Raw genomic sequence first — 17,231 nt, 5'->3', positions numbered from 1 at the left:
GCTGTGAGACGTCCAGCTGCTGCAATTACTAGTTGAGTGAAATACTCTCCCACTAGTGACGTCAGGTGCAGATGATTTAAGACATCCTTTTCTGTGAGTGTTAAATAATGGTGCAATTTGCAGAAGATTGTCTGCTGCAGAACCATATTGTGTGATTCATATACCGTAATATTCCCCACCTCAGTATTTGCTCTTTGATCTTTATTGTTCTCATGCATTCATGGGGCGATGAATCTACAAAAGAATATAAAATAATATACAATCGATGAGGGGGAAAAAAATTACAAATAAGTGCAGATAAACATCCATATTCCTTGTATGTAAATATGTTTTTTATGAGCAATGGCTCACTGTGCTGTATTGCTCTTACAGTTCAAGCTGTCTCCACGAACAGTCAGTGAACATTCAGGGACAGACACAAACCAAAAAGTAGAAATCAGAATACAGTAAAGCATGTTGAATATTGTGGCTTTACAGATTACAGCTACTGATGACCAGCCTGACCACAATTTTGAAGCCACAGCCGGGAGGGATCAGTTCAACCAGCCCTGCACATTCATTTGCATGAAGAGAGTGCTGACCAAGTGTCACAGTATCAACGCCTGCCTGCAGGACGAGTGTGTCAACCACATCAGATGTCGGGTAGCTCAGATAATGGAGCGACTCGTCATCTCCAAGAGCTATGGTCTGAACAAGAACTGCATTAAACCGGTCAGCGGAGGTGTGCTGAAGGGCCTGCAGAATATGTTCAATATGACAGAATACATTAGTGATTTTTGACTCTAGGAGCCGGAGTTTAGGGGCCCAATTCAGCGGTGTGACCAGCTTGTCTGATTATTAAATAGTGCAAGATTCTAATAAACATAAAGATCGAATTGTAGGACGTTTGTAAGATCTTAGTTGCTGGATAGCTTTAGGCTGTAAATATACTTGTACTGCAAAGAACATGTTAGTTTCTGATTCTAAGGACAACAGATTAGAAAACGAAAGATGTCGTTTAGGATCACGTGATCTGCATTTTTACATGGCTGAGAGAGGACACTGTAATTTAAAGACGACTTTGAGTTAAATACAATAAATACTGGAGTTTTACTTTAAGTGTAGGTCATACATTTATAGGAAAGTTCTGCTTTCTTTAACTTTTTTCAGAAGTTTCATTCAACAGTTATAAATCAGCCAACCAATTTCAAAACGGTAATTTCATCTATGCCAAATCTGTCTTATGTTGCTCTACTCATTACCCCCTGGGATTTTATAAAGTATGGCTGTATGAAAGATGAGCTTAAAGGCTCTCAGCTCTAGCAGATCCCCCATGAGAGGGGAAAACATGTCTTCCACAGGATGTGGGATAGAGGGGGCCACTTGACTCTGAGAGCAGACACCTGCAAGTCCCTCTAGGTTTCCAGGAAAACTGTCTTTGCTTGAGGCTGGGGCAGCCCTCCAGTCCTCCAGGCCTTGCTGATATGAGAACAGAGACTTCAATGCCTTTCTCTGCACTTACAGGAACAAAGTTTTCACTGCAGGCAGTGGGAGTGTGTTGCTGTCCTTGCTAATTTATTGGCAAATCCTCATGCAGTTAAAGAAAGTGTATTGAGCTTAAGAAATTCAGGACTTATATTCTATCTTAATAATCCATATCTCCAGATCTTTCTTCAGCTTATACTTCAATTACCCATCAGACTGAGAAGCAGTGTCACAAGTGCTTGATCACAAATGTAACCATGATGCCTCATGCTGACTTGCTGTCTAAACCGAGTTGGGTTTTTTTTATTACCAGTATTCACTGGTAACCAAAACAATGAACAACATCAACACTTAAACAGAAAACTTTATAACTACAGACAACCCTAAATCTCACATCAGACACACTACAGGAGCTTTCATGAAACACAAGTCCTTATCAGAGTACAATAGCTTAAAACATGAATAACTAAATCAGACATACTTCTCCAGTGAATTATATTATACATAATATTTGGAATATTTTGAATATGGGAGAAAAGTTGATTAAAAATGATGCAAATTAGTCAATTTTGTAATGTTACAGAGCTCTGTGTGTGTACTGCTGAGCGAAACACAGACAGGCTCTCGTGCTCTCTGCAGTTTTCATTATGGGCCGCTGTCTCTATAGAAACTTTACACTTAGATAAATGTTTTTAAAAAAACACTGGAGATCACTTTGATCACTGTAAAAGGATCTTGTGTTGGGCAACTATCCTCGACCCCCCAAGTTAACCTCTGTTTTGTTAGATAAGAAATAGTAGCATAGCTTACCAGAATTTGTTCAGGGTGAGGACTCAGTGAAGAGCAGTAGGATGGGGCCAAAGATTTGGTGCTGCGCTCACAGCTGTGAGAAGTCCACCTGCACCAACAGTCGTTCTGCTAACAACTCCATCGGACATTTCAAATTAAATTAACACCACAAGTGACAGAAATCACAACTATGTTGGTCACAACACATGTTTTTTCAGCATTAAGAATGGCACAAATAGCAGTAAATAGCCTGTCACAAATCTTACAGTTCAAAGGTGTACTTAAACAATCTCCCACTCAAATTTTGCAGTCTGAAAGAGAAACACCTTCAAATACATATGCAGAAAGGCTAGAGCTAGTGGGAGAAGTTTCCTCTCTTCTAGATTTAGGTCCATAGGTATTTGGACAGAGACACATTTATTTTTTTGGTTTTGTTTTGATTATTTTGCCTCTGTGCATCATCAGAGATGATTTTAAACTAAACAATTAGGATGTGATTGAAGTGCAGACTTTCAGCTTTAATTCAAAGGGTTTAACAAAAGTATTATATTAGCTCAGATTTTCAGAAGCTCAAAAGTAATTGACGAATTCACTGGCAAAAGTTACATGACCAAGATGATGATGAAAAAGAAGTAGTCTGAGATTCAACCTAATGATATTAAGAATGCTTAACCAGGGACAGCCCTAGCCCAATTAAGCCCTCTGCTGGTAGAATAAATTCCTGGTGGTATTGAACTTTCCATTGGATATCATGTGCAGAAAAAGTAAAACAAAAGATAAACCATGAATTAAGGAGCGCTCAAATCCCAGCAGAGAGCTGAGCATTTTGGTTTTCCAGTTCTTGTGATTCTGACCATTGAATCTGTTTTGAACTCTGGGAACAAACTCCTGTGATTTCACCTCCATAAACTGCACTAACTTCTCCTCTGTTCACAGTTTCTACATCTTTACTGTGCTTTTTCTTTCTTTTTAGTATTATGTAGTAATACCAAAAACAAAAAATACTCAACTGCTGGTCAACATACAGCACTCATATTATTTCTTACAGTTAAGAGTAATGAAGTACTACCATCATACAATAAAGCTAACAAATAAAAATGAACTTTACTAAGAAAAGGTAAAACATTTGTCAAACAAAGTCATTTTCAGTGAAAGAAGAATTTTATTATTGCAAACTTAAATCTTCTTTCATGTTCAGCTGAACGCTTCCCCATCACAAATGATTGCATGTTGAGCCAAACTGCTGTGCCCCACGGTACCACTCGAGCAGTTCAGTGGAAATAATTTAATGAGGGTGCATCAAATTAATAATATGTTTTTGTCCAGATGGATAGAACTAAAATACCCAGTTTGTTAGTCTTGACATTATATTTCCATAATCAGAACCATCTCTAAACATTTTATAGTTTTAACAATTTCTTTATACGACTGTGACTGTCACTGTTCCAAGACAACATCAGCCACAACACAAGTTACATTTATGGAAAATATAATATATATATAATATATATAGTCATATAATATATAAAGTCAAACAAAGCAGGAAAAAAATTCAGCCTGCAAAAGTAATTTATAAGGCAATCTTCTTTCCATCATTATTTGTGGGAAAGCCTGCTTTTTTAAAAGCATGCTAGAGCTAGCAAGCTAATGCTAGCAAATTGCTTTGTTTCACATATTTTATATGCACTTAATGGAGACTATATTATCGGTACACCTTGGTCAAAGCAATGCTGGAAAACAGAACATGGGCACACTGTGATCACAGAGAGATGAACATGGTCAGTAACAAAACTCAGGTAAGCTCTGGCATTTAAACAATGCTTAGATGGCACCAAGAGACCCAAAATGTGCCAAGAAAATATTTCCCACAACATTACACCACCAACAACAATCTAAACTGTTGATACAAGGCAAGATGTTGCCATACTTTCCACCAAATTCTGACCCTACCATCACCAGAAATCAAGGCACATCAGACCAGTCCACTGTCATCCCATTTGTGTTCAATATGTTCTTCTGCTGCTATGACTTGTCTGCTTCAATGTTTGAAATGTTGTGTTTTGTACTGGGAAATTCCCAGTAGATCAACAGTTTTTGAAATACTCAGTCCAGTCCATCTGGCAGCTTTCTTTCCTATTCTGATGTTTACTTTGAACTTCAACAAGTCCTCTTGTCTGTGCGTCTAAATGTGCTGATTTACTGTCATGTGATTGGCTGAGAGGATATATGCATTAAAAAGCAGCTGAAGTTGTGGGCCTTGCTCACAGCTCTCTCGTACAAGATCCTAAATAATCAGACTTCATCTTTTCTTAAAGACCTCATTGTACCATATCACCCAAATAGAGCACTTCTTTGTCAGTCTGCAGGCTTGTGGTTCCTAGGATATTTAGAAGTAGAATGAGAGGCAGAGCCTCCGGCTTTCAGGCACCTCTTCTGTGGAACCAGCTCCATGTTTGGATTTAGGAGAGGGGCACCCTGTCTGTTTTTAAGATTAGGCTTAAAACTTTGTTTTATAGTTAGAGGCTGGATCAGGTAACCCTGAACCCTCCCTTAGTTACGCTGCAGTAGGTTTAGACTGCTGGGGGCTTCCTATGATGCACTATTTCTTTTTCACTCACCTTTTTCCACTCCCTGTGTGTTTATGTACCACTCTGCATTTAATCATTAGTTAATATAATTTTCTGTCTCTCTTCCAGAGTGTCTTTTATCTTGTCTTCTTCTCCTCACCCCCAACCGGTCACAGCAGATGGCTGCCCCTCACTGAGCCTGGTTCTGCCAGATGTTTCTTACTTTCAACAGTTTTTTAAGAGTTTTTCCTTTCCACTGTCACCAAGTTCTTGCTCATAGGGGGTCATCTGATTGCTGGGGTTTTCTCTATTTTCTCTGTATTATTGCATGGTGATAACCTTACAGTATAAAATGCCTTGTGGCAGATGTTGTTGTGATTTGGAGCTGTATAAATAATATTGAATTGAATCAAGTGGTGTGTAAAGGTGAGTGTATTAGACTGATTGAATCTAATCATTTAATTATTATTAGGAATGTCATTTGGCTGAACATTTCTTGAAGAGTATGCCCGAGCTCAGCCCTGGACAACTCCTGGCTCCTGATGACATGTACTGTGTTGGAGCGTACTCTACAAAATAAAACTACTATATAAGTGTATACTTCTTCCCACTCGCTTTCAACATGTAAATTAATCAGAACGGGGGTTTTTTTGTATGTAATTTGTATAGTATTTTTTTCTCTCTTATTTTCTTTTCTAAATGTACTTGTATATTGTTCACATGTTGAAATAAATTACCAATTACCAATACAGCAATAAATGATTTCTCGTTAGGAACTTGTTTGTTTTTTAGTCTGTTTTAACTTCATTATGCAGAAAGTTGTTAGATTAAACCTGCAAGAAGGTACAAAGACCCTCTGGGCATTTTTCCTGGTAGCAGCTTATTTCACATCTCATGCAATTTTGGTAACTATGTTGCTTTGCAGTCTGCTGCTCCTGGACACTAAATAACTCCAGGAGCTCCCAGAGCAGCTGCAAGTAAGGTGAACTCAGTTATTTTCTCATTCATGAATTCATTTCATAATTCACACACCCACATGTGTCTAGCTCTTTTTGTCCTTCTTGCTGCCCCCTCTATCCCAACCATGACATCCACTACTGACTAAAGGAAAAGAACATCCATCTTTCATAGTCTTTACTCTTGTGTGCGGGTCTGTGCCTTTGGTAGAAGAGGCTACAAAGATATATGGATATGCACCCTTTAGGAGCACTGAATCCCCTGCTGCCCCTCCTCTTGCAGGCCTGATGTCCTTGCCAACAGGAAAAGTGGTGCACTGTTGCAGACAGATAGCATCTCATGTTGGCTGTTGTTACAGATTTCAGCTTGCTGCCTCTGATTCTCTGCACAGGACTGGCTCTGACTACCATTATGATAAACCATTATGATCTATCAGTCAGTGACCTGGGAGGATTTGTGCTTCACATCCCTCTGAAAACTAATTTCTGGAACAAAAAGGGTAAAGTAAATCTCTGCCTCTCCCTGCCATTCTTTCTTCCCTCCCTCCCACTCCTGTCCCTCTCTCTTTACTCATCTGTTAAATGGAAGTCTTGTTGGGAAATGAGCCAAAGCTATTCACCCAGCCACCAGGACCCAAGGAAAATGTGGCAACTATATTTATAGCTGCTGTCTGCTTGCACCAAATAAGGTGGAACAGTCAGCAAATTAATATATGTTTTAAAATAGGATTAGGCACTTAAACGGTTGCTGGTAGTTCGTACTTAGCATTTCGTTTACAAAGTGACACTCTCAAAGAGTCATTTGATTAATATGAATCCTTGAGTATGGTACCAAGACGAGTACGTGGAAGATGTAGAATGAATGACATAAACCTTTCAAAACATTTACATAGGGTCACAGATCAGAGGACCTATTATATGTCTAGATTAAACATGGATTAGGAGCACTTTGAAATAGTGACCAGTAATCTTCTGAGAGAGCTCAAAAGAACAGATGGATATACAAAACACAGCTGGATAGCTTTTTCTGGCATGATGATGCCATTAATTGACATACAGAAGAGATTACTCTATGTTTGTCTATGATCTTCAGTTGTGTGGCTACAGAAATATTAAAATGCTGTACTGTATTTTTCCTGTAGAGTAGGCTACATGGGATCTAGAGTGACCAGGTGCCCCACCTTATGTGGGACTCTACAGCATTTTATTTCCCCTCTTTCCATCCCACATTTCGCCTGCCACTAGTTTAAAAAAGTCAACACATGAAATGTGTGGTTTAAAAAGAGATGTCCTGGCAAAAGGATGTATCACTGCTGGAAAGCAAAGATGATTAGCAGACAGAACAGCAGCTGAAATATCACTAAAGCCTTATTGACAAAGCAAAGCAAACAGAAAAAACTTTTGGTTTTATATTAATCATTAGTGGTCACCCACAACATTAAAAGCACTGACAGGTGACGTGAATGACATCAATCATTGTTACAAAACAGTAACACTTTGAAAAGTCTGACCCTCCCAGCCTTTTTTTGCAGAACAGTTATACACACATCACAGCAAAGGCTATTTCCAAAGATAGCTTCTCCCCTCAGCAGAACAACAACAAGAAGCCCAGAGTACTGACCCAGTGCCCAGACCTATCCCAGTAAGCCGAGGAGTCCCCACTGTAAACTAATTTAATTCCCTTATCTCTACTGCAATAGCATCTCTGTATGAATTGTCTCTGTGGGGGTTTAACATTGCCTTCATAGAGACCTTAGGAATCTTTCCTAAACTCCTAATTTCACCAAGAGACTTTTTTTTTTCAATTTGTTGATGGCATTTGAGCTTATACGGTATTTACGATATTTCCCAGTATAGTGCGCTGGAGCTTTACAACTATTAACTGGCATTTCGGTGCCATTTATAAGGATTCCCCTCGGCCCTTCAAGTCTTGATTTCTGTTGACGGACAGCGATCGCAATCGACTCACAGATAGCAGCGCTCCTTTCAGCGCCACATCGTGGGCGTCGCAGGCTGTGTGTGTGTGGGAGGGACTAAGGGGAGAGCTTCCCTCAGTGCAGCCGGTCTGCCAAAGCACTGAGCAAGCTCAGAATATATTCAAAGCATATCTACCGATAAGGCTTTTTTTTGTCTGCCTCCGTTGTGTGGTATCATCCGCTGTGACGGAGAGAAGTCGGAAGGGATGCTTAAGTAACGCGGTGAGTTTATTTCTGTTTATTAATGCAGCTTGAGGAGGATTGAGGGGTTTTTTTTGTGTGTGTTTTTTTAGTCAGGGATTAGAAAAAAATATGCATCGCTGGTCCAACCCTTATGCAGAGGAGCATCTCATAGCTTACGCTGAATCCAAATTAAGTGTGCAGGACGATTAGGGTATATCTTAGTGGTGCTTTTATTTAAAGCTACTGATGCTTTTTTACTGGAAGTATATGCACTTGGGCTGATAGTGGTTATGAATCTCTCTGCTTGCAGGGATTAGTTATAGCTCAGTTTCACAAAGGTGTTTATTGATCAAGCACTGTATATTTTAAAACAGAATTAAAATAGATTGCTTAATCTCGATTTGTACGTTTTGTTTACCTAATTGGATTAAGAGTCATTTGGCTAATCACTGGCATATAAGCGCCTTTTAAGGTCCATTCTTAAACCATCTCATCAACTTTAAAGTGGTCTTTTCGTCAGCATTACTCTATTTTAACTATATGTGGATTCTTCATTTTACGCACAAGTTTTAGCGCATTCGTGAATTATGAAATACGAGAAAAAGAAGAATGTTATCTACAATGACAGGAATCTCATTTATAAGCACCGTTAAACGTGGTGTGTGTTCCTAATAGGGATGCTGTGGAGTGAAAACATCGTGGGAGGAAGGCTCAGAGTGAACCAGCGGGTGGTGAAACACGAATGGCTTCCCCAGAGCTGCTTCCCGCAAAGGAGGGAGGAAAACAGCCCGACATTTCCGACGCCCTTGACCGCGTTTCGGCCAAGCTGCATGCCCGCAAATCGAGTGGATCAACAGGAGGAGCGATCCCGGGGGAGGGCGCCTGTAACCCGGTCCGCAGCTGCCATGGCCGGTGTCTTTCAACACCAAGGACAGCGCAGCGCAAGGCGGGCGCGGAGATTAAACTTGGTCACCTCGGTGAGGAAAAAATTCGAGTTTGTTGCGACGAGGAATTAGAGACATCTTTCACCTATATCGACGAGAATGTCAACCTGCGACTGGCCAGCCCGGAATCTAGTTGCAAAAGTACTCACAGAGCCGTGCGCAACGGCGAGCCCTGCTCTGAGACTCTCCCCGAGCTTTCTTTTATGTCCGAGGATGATCTCTCCTTCGGGGAGGGCTCCGGGAATTCTATAGACTACGGCTTTATCAGTGCAGTCACGTTCCTGGTTACTGGGATCTCGTTGGTGATCATCTCCTACGCTGTGCCCAGGGATGTGGTGGTGGACCGCGATAGCGTGTCGGCGAGAGAGATGGAGAAGCTGGAGATGGAAAGCGCCCGGATAGGTGCCCACCTGGATCGCTGCGTCATCGCGGGACTCTGCTTGCTCACGCTGGGCGGCGTGGTGCTCTCCACGTTGCTGATGATCTCCATGTGGAAGGGAGAGATGTATAGAAGAAAGGTCATCGCTTATTCCAAGCGTTCGGCCAAACTATATGGCTCGATCAACCTGAAAACTAGATCCAGTCCCAGCCACTCATCCGGGCAGTATTCCTTAGAAGATGAAGTGGAGGAAACTATTACCTAAGCTGCTGCTCTGCATATAAAAGAATTGTGATTAATTGGGAAATAATACCATTCACATTGTCATTCTCTAACATATACTGTACTTATACATTCAAACTGTAAGTTTGCAACATTTTTATCTCATACTGTAGCAACAGATTAAGCCTCCAGTTACATTTCCACGTGGCAAAAAGAATGAACAAGAAAAGCATCCAAAGCAAAGTTATCACCAGAAATCTATTATTTGGAATTAAATTATTCCCAAATGATCTTTTTATGACTAAACTATTAGAAAAAAGTGCAGGGAGAGCATTAAGAGCTTTGTGCCACAAACATTGTATTTATTTATTTTTTTTGGCTCAAGATACAATCCCTGAGAGCTTCCATTTATTACTAAGGTTATTCATATTTAATGCAAACACCAAAATTGCACATAGGCACATTTCAGGAAGTAGGGGGATGCTTGTGTCCCCAGAGCAGGAAAGTGGGAGTAAGATGTATGTATAGTTGTCCCTGTCTACTGTCACATGGGCGAATAGGCTCAGCGGTCCACATGGTAATATCCAGTGACAGTCCCTCTCTGGTGCAGTGCTGAGGTAAGCCAGTAAGGCTGGCTTCATGCATCTAAGCCAAAGCTGCACATTGATTTGATAGTTATGACAAATTCGACCGCAGTTGACAGCCATCACATCCACTCTGCACCTTCCTCTGCTCTCTGTTGATCTGCCCTGCTCCTCTTTCTCAGCTTCTTGCCTCACCTTCTCTCTGCCACAGCAGATTTCCCCTCCCCCTGCAGACCTTCAGCATATTTTAGACTTACACGCCTGCGGGAGGGGTCCCAAAAGACCACAACCCAAGTGCCTGTTACGTTTCAAGGTTGAGCAAGCCTGTGCTTACCAGTCTCTTTCCATCTTCTGCTACCTGAGGATGGACTTAAGAACAGCTAATCACAGATGAAAGCGCTGCCGTATTTCCCAAACGGAAAGCTGTCACTACTTCAAAGAGCTAATTACCTCTCTCAAGTGATGTCTCACTCTTTTTAAAAGGTTATGTTTGATGTTATCACACTGATTTGCTGAGTAAAAAAAAGAGAGAGAGAAAAGAAATGCAGGTGAGCACAAAGAGCTTAGGAAAAGAGGTTTATCCTGTGCAGACTTGCTAAAAATGTGAATGCTCTAGTGACCTGACAAGGTGAAGACCAGCTTCTGTCTCTTGGTTAAGGAGGAATTCACTTTGGTCTAGGCTTAGTCTGAGTTAAAAGAACCTTATGTTTCTCCTTGATGGTTATTAATGCAGGCTGAAAAAAAACCTATTAAAAAATCTCACACAATTGTCTTTAAAAAAAAAAGTCATTTTTTGCACACCTTAAGGCTCATAAATCATGCATGAAGCGCTAATTCTTATTTGCATATATTCTTATGAACAGCCAAATGTTGCATTCTGCAAGACGAGTTCAAGTGACTCTTACTGTTACCTTAGTTTCTTGTCCTTTCTTTTCTCGGGCTGTGTGACCCTATTTCAAGGCTTACATTCAAAACGACATGAGTCAGCCTCTATTAATGAGATGCGGAGGCTTATTAGTCGATGGTAAACAGCTCGGGGCTGTTGCTGTGCTTTTGTTCGGTTGTATTGCTTCTATATACTGTCAGAGCATATACATGCATTCCCATCTTCCATCAGTCAGTTGATGGAAGATAGGAGATGATGGAAAATGGCCTGAGATGGTAAGATTAAGCAGAAGACATTTATGTATGAGCCCGGATTTTGTCAACAATGGACTAATGCAAGTTTTTGTTATTAGAGCATTTAATTTCCTGTGTGTACATCCCTGAAGAGCAACCATTACATTTCAAAATTGCAATAAAACACTAAATGCAGACATTTCCAGGAAAGGTAATAAAAATTAATGATCCAAATAAGGAAAATTGTCCTGTTCTCTTCATAGGAGCTGTAAATCTTAATCATATTTCAATGAGAGGGCTTTCCTGGTCTCGTTGGCTGAGGAGGTGAAGTGCAACATCCAAGTTGGGTTGCTAGATTCTCATTTCTTCCCACTTCCTCTTTCTTTCACACTCCCCAGTAATTCCACATAAAATTAAACCTGTTCATCACTGATAGGTCAACACCAACGGAGCCACTGCCAAAAATTCTGAATGACATATATAACATATAATATAACACTGCACTGCCTTTAAGTTACAAATGTTGCAACATCTGCGACAATGTCACTCTTGTAACACACAGAAGGCCATAAATCCCAGAGGGGGGCAATTGACACACATCAAAGAGCATCATGTGTGGTATATAATGCATTATGCTGTAGGTTTTCACATACTATTCTTTTCCTGCTCTCATTTTTCCTCTGTATCTCCCATTCTTCTTTCTGTCCTCCTCCTCACAGCCAACACCGGGCTTCCCCTCATACAGCCAACTAAATGTGTTCGGGGGATTTAATCAGGGGATTTGCTTGAAGCGACAGCATTTTACACGCCAAGCTCAAGTGTATTTCCAGAGGTTTCATGCATAAGCTCTTTATCCTTGAGCAGTGCACAGCTAAATCACCCTTATTGATATTTGGTTGACTTATCCGTAAGTCGATCCTTTCGGGTAAGGCTGAGGTGCAGTCAAACTGCTGCCATCAGCTAATTTCCCAAAGGTGATATTACACTCCCCATCCTGTCATTGCTAAGACTACACGTATGTGTGTGAGTATGGGTGTATTTATATGAGTTGGCATAGGTGTTACGTGTCACCTTTTCTAGATTAAAGAGTTGCTGACCTGAAAATTTCATTTCAAACTGTTTCTGTGGACACAGAGTCCAAAGATGGTCTACAGAGGTTTTAAATGCAGGCAGTGGATGAGAAAGCTATATTATGTGTATATATATGTGTATATATATATACATATGTACACATAGCGCCAATTCACAATAGTAACTTCAAAGCACATGACAGTTTTATGATTAATGCCTCAGTTTTTTAAAAGAGGGGGAAGATGTATTTTTATCTTAAAGTCCTGCATTCAGGGCAGGAAATCTGAGAACCCACCAGCTAGTCTGCTGACTGAGCCTCTAGAGATAATGGCTAAGTTTTGGGGGATGTAGCCAGCAGATATCTGGGCCAAGACTTTCGGTTATGTCTGTCCATCATTTTAGATTTTTTATTTTTGTAGAAAAAGAAATGGATAAGCCCCACCTCACTTGGGGGATTGGAGCTTGGCTAGCCGTTTTTCCATATTTTCCATCTTAATGCTAATTTAAGCAAGTGATATCAAAGTTTTACTCATAAAAGTTTGCTGAGTCTCCCAAGTGTGGCTACTATTTTTACATTGCACCATGTAACTCCCATTTTGACAACGCAACTGCACTGTGCACGGAATCCCCTCCAGTGTATCAGAGGCTCTTAAACAAGTGGAAGCAACAAAGTTTGGTGAGTAGGATTTGTTAAGCAAAAACTGTGACTAGTTTTCTGGCGTTAACAAAAAACTCTTGCATTTACAATGTGCTTTGCGCACAGGACTGTGTGTTTGCACGTACCGTAGCTCTGTCATTTGCACCAAATGTTCTCCTTTAGATGTATTAGGATGTCATAGTGGAAATACATTTTACCAGTCTGAATTGCAGGGTCAAATTCATGCTGCACAACACCATAAAACATCGTAAATGTCAACAAAATGACAAGCATGCACACGCTGCCTCGATGCCCCCTCTCTAGCTTCCAGTATTGGAGACTTTTCCATTGAAGACTGCTCTTTGGCCTCTCCACACATCAGATTCTCCACACAGAATGTACACGAGAGGTCAGTTAGAAAATTTTTGTGTGCAAGTTTGAGCAATCAGAACACACCCACCGCACTGGAAGCGGACCAGAGGGCCACAAGGACAAGGGGAGATTAGCCAACTTTAAATCGGATATGATTTGGGATTTTTATGGGCAAAGTCACAGAACTTTGTGATCAAACTGCTAATTCCTAAAACGTTTAATTCTTCTTCAATTGTTGGCTGTGTAAATTTTTGTGGTTTCTGTGTCTTTTAACAAAAAAACAGAAACAACTGGCTCTCATTGGTCATACATATTAGATAGTGTACATTCATGGCTATCCTGTGTCTGCTCTCTGTCTATCAGTGGAGAGTGAGGCCCACAAAAAAAGTTTCCATTCTGATTGATTGCTTTGGAGGAGAAAGCTAAAGCCAAACTCTTTGGGGATATGACTTCATTCTTGGTTCTTCCCTCCACCACCGTACTAAGACAGGATAGTTTTAGTCAATATGCATATTGGATTTTTTGGAAAGCTCATTGTCCGCAAAGCTCACTGCTATGGATGCACTTAGCTGGGCTGTTTTACATTTAGACTCCAAGAACATCCTTGTTCAGGCTCATCCAAGCCCCTTCCCGCGGTTTCACTTTTAGATGACATCAAAGCTTTTGAAAAATACTTTTATGCTGCCTGTGTGTGTTTTTTCTTCAGCTAACTTTATTACCATATGGTCCCTCCTACTCAGTACTGTCTTGTCTTTCTTTCGCCTGTGCCATACCATTTTGTAAGCCTCAGCGGTTCAGCAGTTTCCTATGCTGTGTAGTAAGACTGAACAAAACCCTATTCTTACAAGAAAATACCACAACTACTGCTCCATGTCAAATCGATTTACGTCTCTGGTCAGCCGTGCTCTGCATGGCTGACACTGAAACAGTCCTCAGAATTGCTCTGTCACTCCCTCGCTGGCAAACCTCAGTGATGCCTGTTTAGCTGCCTCATCCCACAGCCGGCAATAAGGCTTGCCATAACCAGATACAAGAACGTCTGCAGGGCCATTTCCTGTGTTGTACTTGGCACCATAAAATCACTTTCTCAGACGGATAAACTATCAGTGCTTTGGCTGCTATGGTGGATGAGAGAGGAAATGAGGTGATCGGTTAGATCAATCTTACAGTAAAACCACTCAGCCGCTGCAAGGAGGCAATGCAGGTTACATCTCTCTCCCTGTGTCTCTCTCAGCCTCTCTGATCATCCACTACAGTGAATTTTTAATGCGCTGTTTGCAATGGCAGAGGCTGTGCCCCTGCCAGTGATGTGGTTACACAGTGGCTGCTTTAACAATACCATTACCATGAGATTTGCATTGCGCTCAATGCCTCCTCAGCTTAGCAGATGCCTGTAATGCAGACGTATTGCACAACAAATCATAGGATTTGTTCACCTCTTGATCACCTCGCTGTTTAGCCCCTTCTGTTGTAAATCACACAGTACTGCTGGGATCTATTGATTTAATTTGTATCAAATTACTAATGTGGTTATTTGTCATGCATGGCCTCTATGTATGCTTGTTTCCCCCTATTATGCCTATGCATTTACCTCTAATTATAGCAAATAATGATTGCTTGCAAGTTTGCTGCAGTAAATTTTCTAGGTGGCGCAGAGTGTGTCCTTGAGAACAATTTCACCAAGCCAAGAAAGCAGTTTGTTTTTCTTCTACGACGTTGGAACAATGCAATGGAAATATTCAGCACATTTACATCTATACTGCCTCGAATGATTGTGTGTTTCTATTTTTTCAGCTGTGCTTTAAGCTAAATGCCAGTTCTAGCATGTGCACAGTTACTATGTATGCTGATGTGTAACTAGTATCGTGTTTATTATACTTATGATAGCATGCATTCTGCTTGGGTTAAACATAAAACGCAACTCAAGAAGATAGGGAAATAGGATCCGGCCTCTGGTGAGCATGTGTATGTGCATAAAATCAGTCTATCCCTAGAGCATAGTGACTAGTATCGCAAGAAAAAAAAATCAGGAAGCTGACCTTTCAAGATCAAATCAGCAAGCTTGTTGTCTTTGCTTCTACTGACAGCAAAACTATTGCCATAAAAGCCTGCCAATATAATTAAATTTCCATGTTTGGATGAAAACTGCAGCTTGCTGATACATCCACAGATGTTTAACTCAAAGAATAATACTGTTTCCACCTCCAGGAATAAATCCAGTCTCCTTGTGTTCATTTGTTCATTTGCAGTTTCAGCTCTTCCTACATGCTGCTTGAAAAACAGAAATCAGCATTATCTGGAATTCAGCAGCAGATAGAGGATAGACTCTGGAGGGAGTCAGCAGCAGTGTTTGGTCTGAGGCCCAGACCAAAAGCAGGCGATGCAAAGCTGACTGCAGCACTGCATTTCATTTTCCCTGCAGTGTTGTGTTACTGATTGGTATCAGTCTGCTGAGAGATAATACTGACTGGTGGAGAGAGGGAGGTTGTCGATAGGGTGAATACACCTCGAAATCTTAAAATAAGACCTCTTTTATTGATTATGTTGTGCAAAGTCGGTCATTTCAACAGCAAATAGATCGGGTCCAGAAAAAAAGAGAGAATCTAAATAATACATAGAGCTCCCTTTTTTTCAAGAGGTATTCAGAGTCTTTACTTTAAGTGAATTTGCAATAACAGAAATGTGAAGCTACAAATTTGTAAGTAAATGTATTACATTAAAAACTAAAAAGCATAAGTGTTACGTGAAAATGCCTTACTCTGGGTTAATTATGCATTACAAGTGTTCAAAGAATTATAAAACAAATATTGCATGAGTGGTAGCTTTCCAATGAATTGAGCCTTAGCTTGAATCCACAGCCAACAAGCTCTCCAAAGCTGAACAAAATGTAAAGAAAGGACAGCTAGATAAACTGAAACACAGAGAGGACCAAATAACGAGTTGTTTTCATTTATTTCTTGTGAGGACAAAAAAAATGAAAACAGTTAAAAAGGCAAAAAAAGGGGGGGCTGTGGGGGGGGGGACGTACATTACCATATTACCATTATTGAATGGCAATGTCTCGGTGCAGTGACTCCCAAGCAAGGCTAGATCAGATCAGCAGATCACAGGAACAACATCAGAGATCTCTGTCCAGAAGAGCACAGTCCTAGGAATAGCAAAGTTACCGCGCAGGACCCTCAAGCTCCCAGGCCTCTGGTAGAGGACCCAAGCTTGAAAGAGAAAAACTGCCTGCAGTGGCGGGTGAGAGGAGAATATATATATAGTTTGACACTCCAAATCCACAATCGATGTTTCTGTCTTCAAATTGAGATTGATACTATACTTTAAGACATTAGAGGGGATATCTTGTGTCATATCACTTCAGTAGTTGGCTGCAAGCTCAATGCTAATTCTTTACTAATATATAACCTTTACTAAGATATTGTCATGAAACGCTGTGTGGCAGGCAGGAGATGAGGACTCAAAAGTGCAGGACTCAGACTCAGGGGATGAACTCAAAATCACAGCTTTATTGGCTGGTCACAGAAAAACGAGCATACAAAGTAAACTAAGCTAAGCTAGGCTAAACTGGGAAACAATGGACTAAAACTCACAGGGAGATCCACACAGCATGAGGGACGACGCGACACTGACTGAGAGAAACACAGGGTTTAAATACAATGGGAAGTAACGAGGGGAATGAGACACAGAAGGAGAGCACAGCTGGGAGAAATCAGAACTGACGAGACAAGGGAGCAAAGTAGGATACACTCACATGAGACAGACCTTCAAAGTAAAACAGGAATTAGCACAGATGCAAACTAGACTAGGGGAGACAGAGCAACTAAGAAACACAGAGGGCAGCTACTAAGTACTCAGAACTAAACAGAATACAAGAAAACCAAACTAAGACACTACACTAAAGAATAACCTGGGACAACAAAGAGAACTAAGAACATAATACAAAAAACTCAGAGGCACAAGAA

At 40.7% G+C, this 17,231-nt stretch overlaps 1 protein-coding gene across 1 annotated transcript; it reads left to right on the top strand.

Annotated features, from left to right (window-relative positions):
• The first annotated feature begins 7,811 nt into the window (after positions 1-7,811).
• Positions 7,812-11,654, top strand: tmem74 (transmembrane protein 74). The gene is made up of 2 exons (XM_084944951.1): positions 7,812-7,974; positions 8,611-11,654. Exon 2 carries the CDS (start codon positions 8,678-8,680, stop codon positions 9,521-9,523), a length of 846 nt encoding a protein of 281 aa, XP_084801077.1. The 5' UTR covers positions 7,812-7,974; positions 8,611-8,677; the 3' UTR covers positions 9,524-11,654.
• The last annotated feature ends 5,577 nt before the right edge of the window (positions 11,655-17,231 follow it).

Source organism: Perissodus microlepis, chromosome 11 (genome assembly GCF_051167445.1).
Source record: "Perissodus microlepis isolate ML-2025 ecotype Zambia chromosome 11, ASM5116744v1, whole genome shotgun sequence".
Classification (NCBI taxonomy): domain Eukaryota; kingdom Metazoa; phylum Chordata; class Actinopteri; order Cichliformes; family Cichlidae; genus Perissodus; species Perissodus microlepis.
Note: the sequence above shows the minus strand (reverse complement) of the source record. Positions and strands in the feature narration are given on the sequence as shown.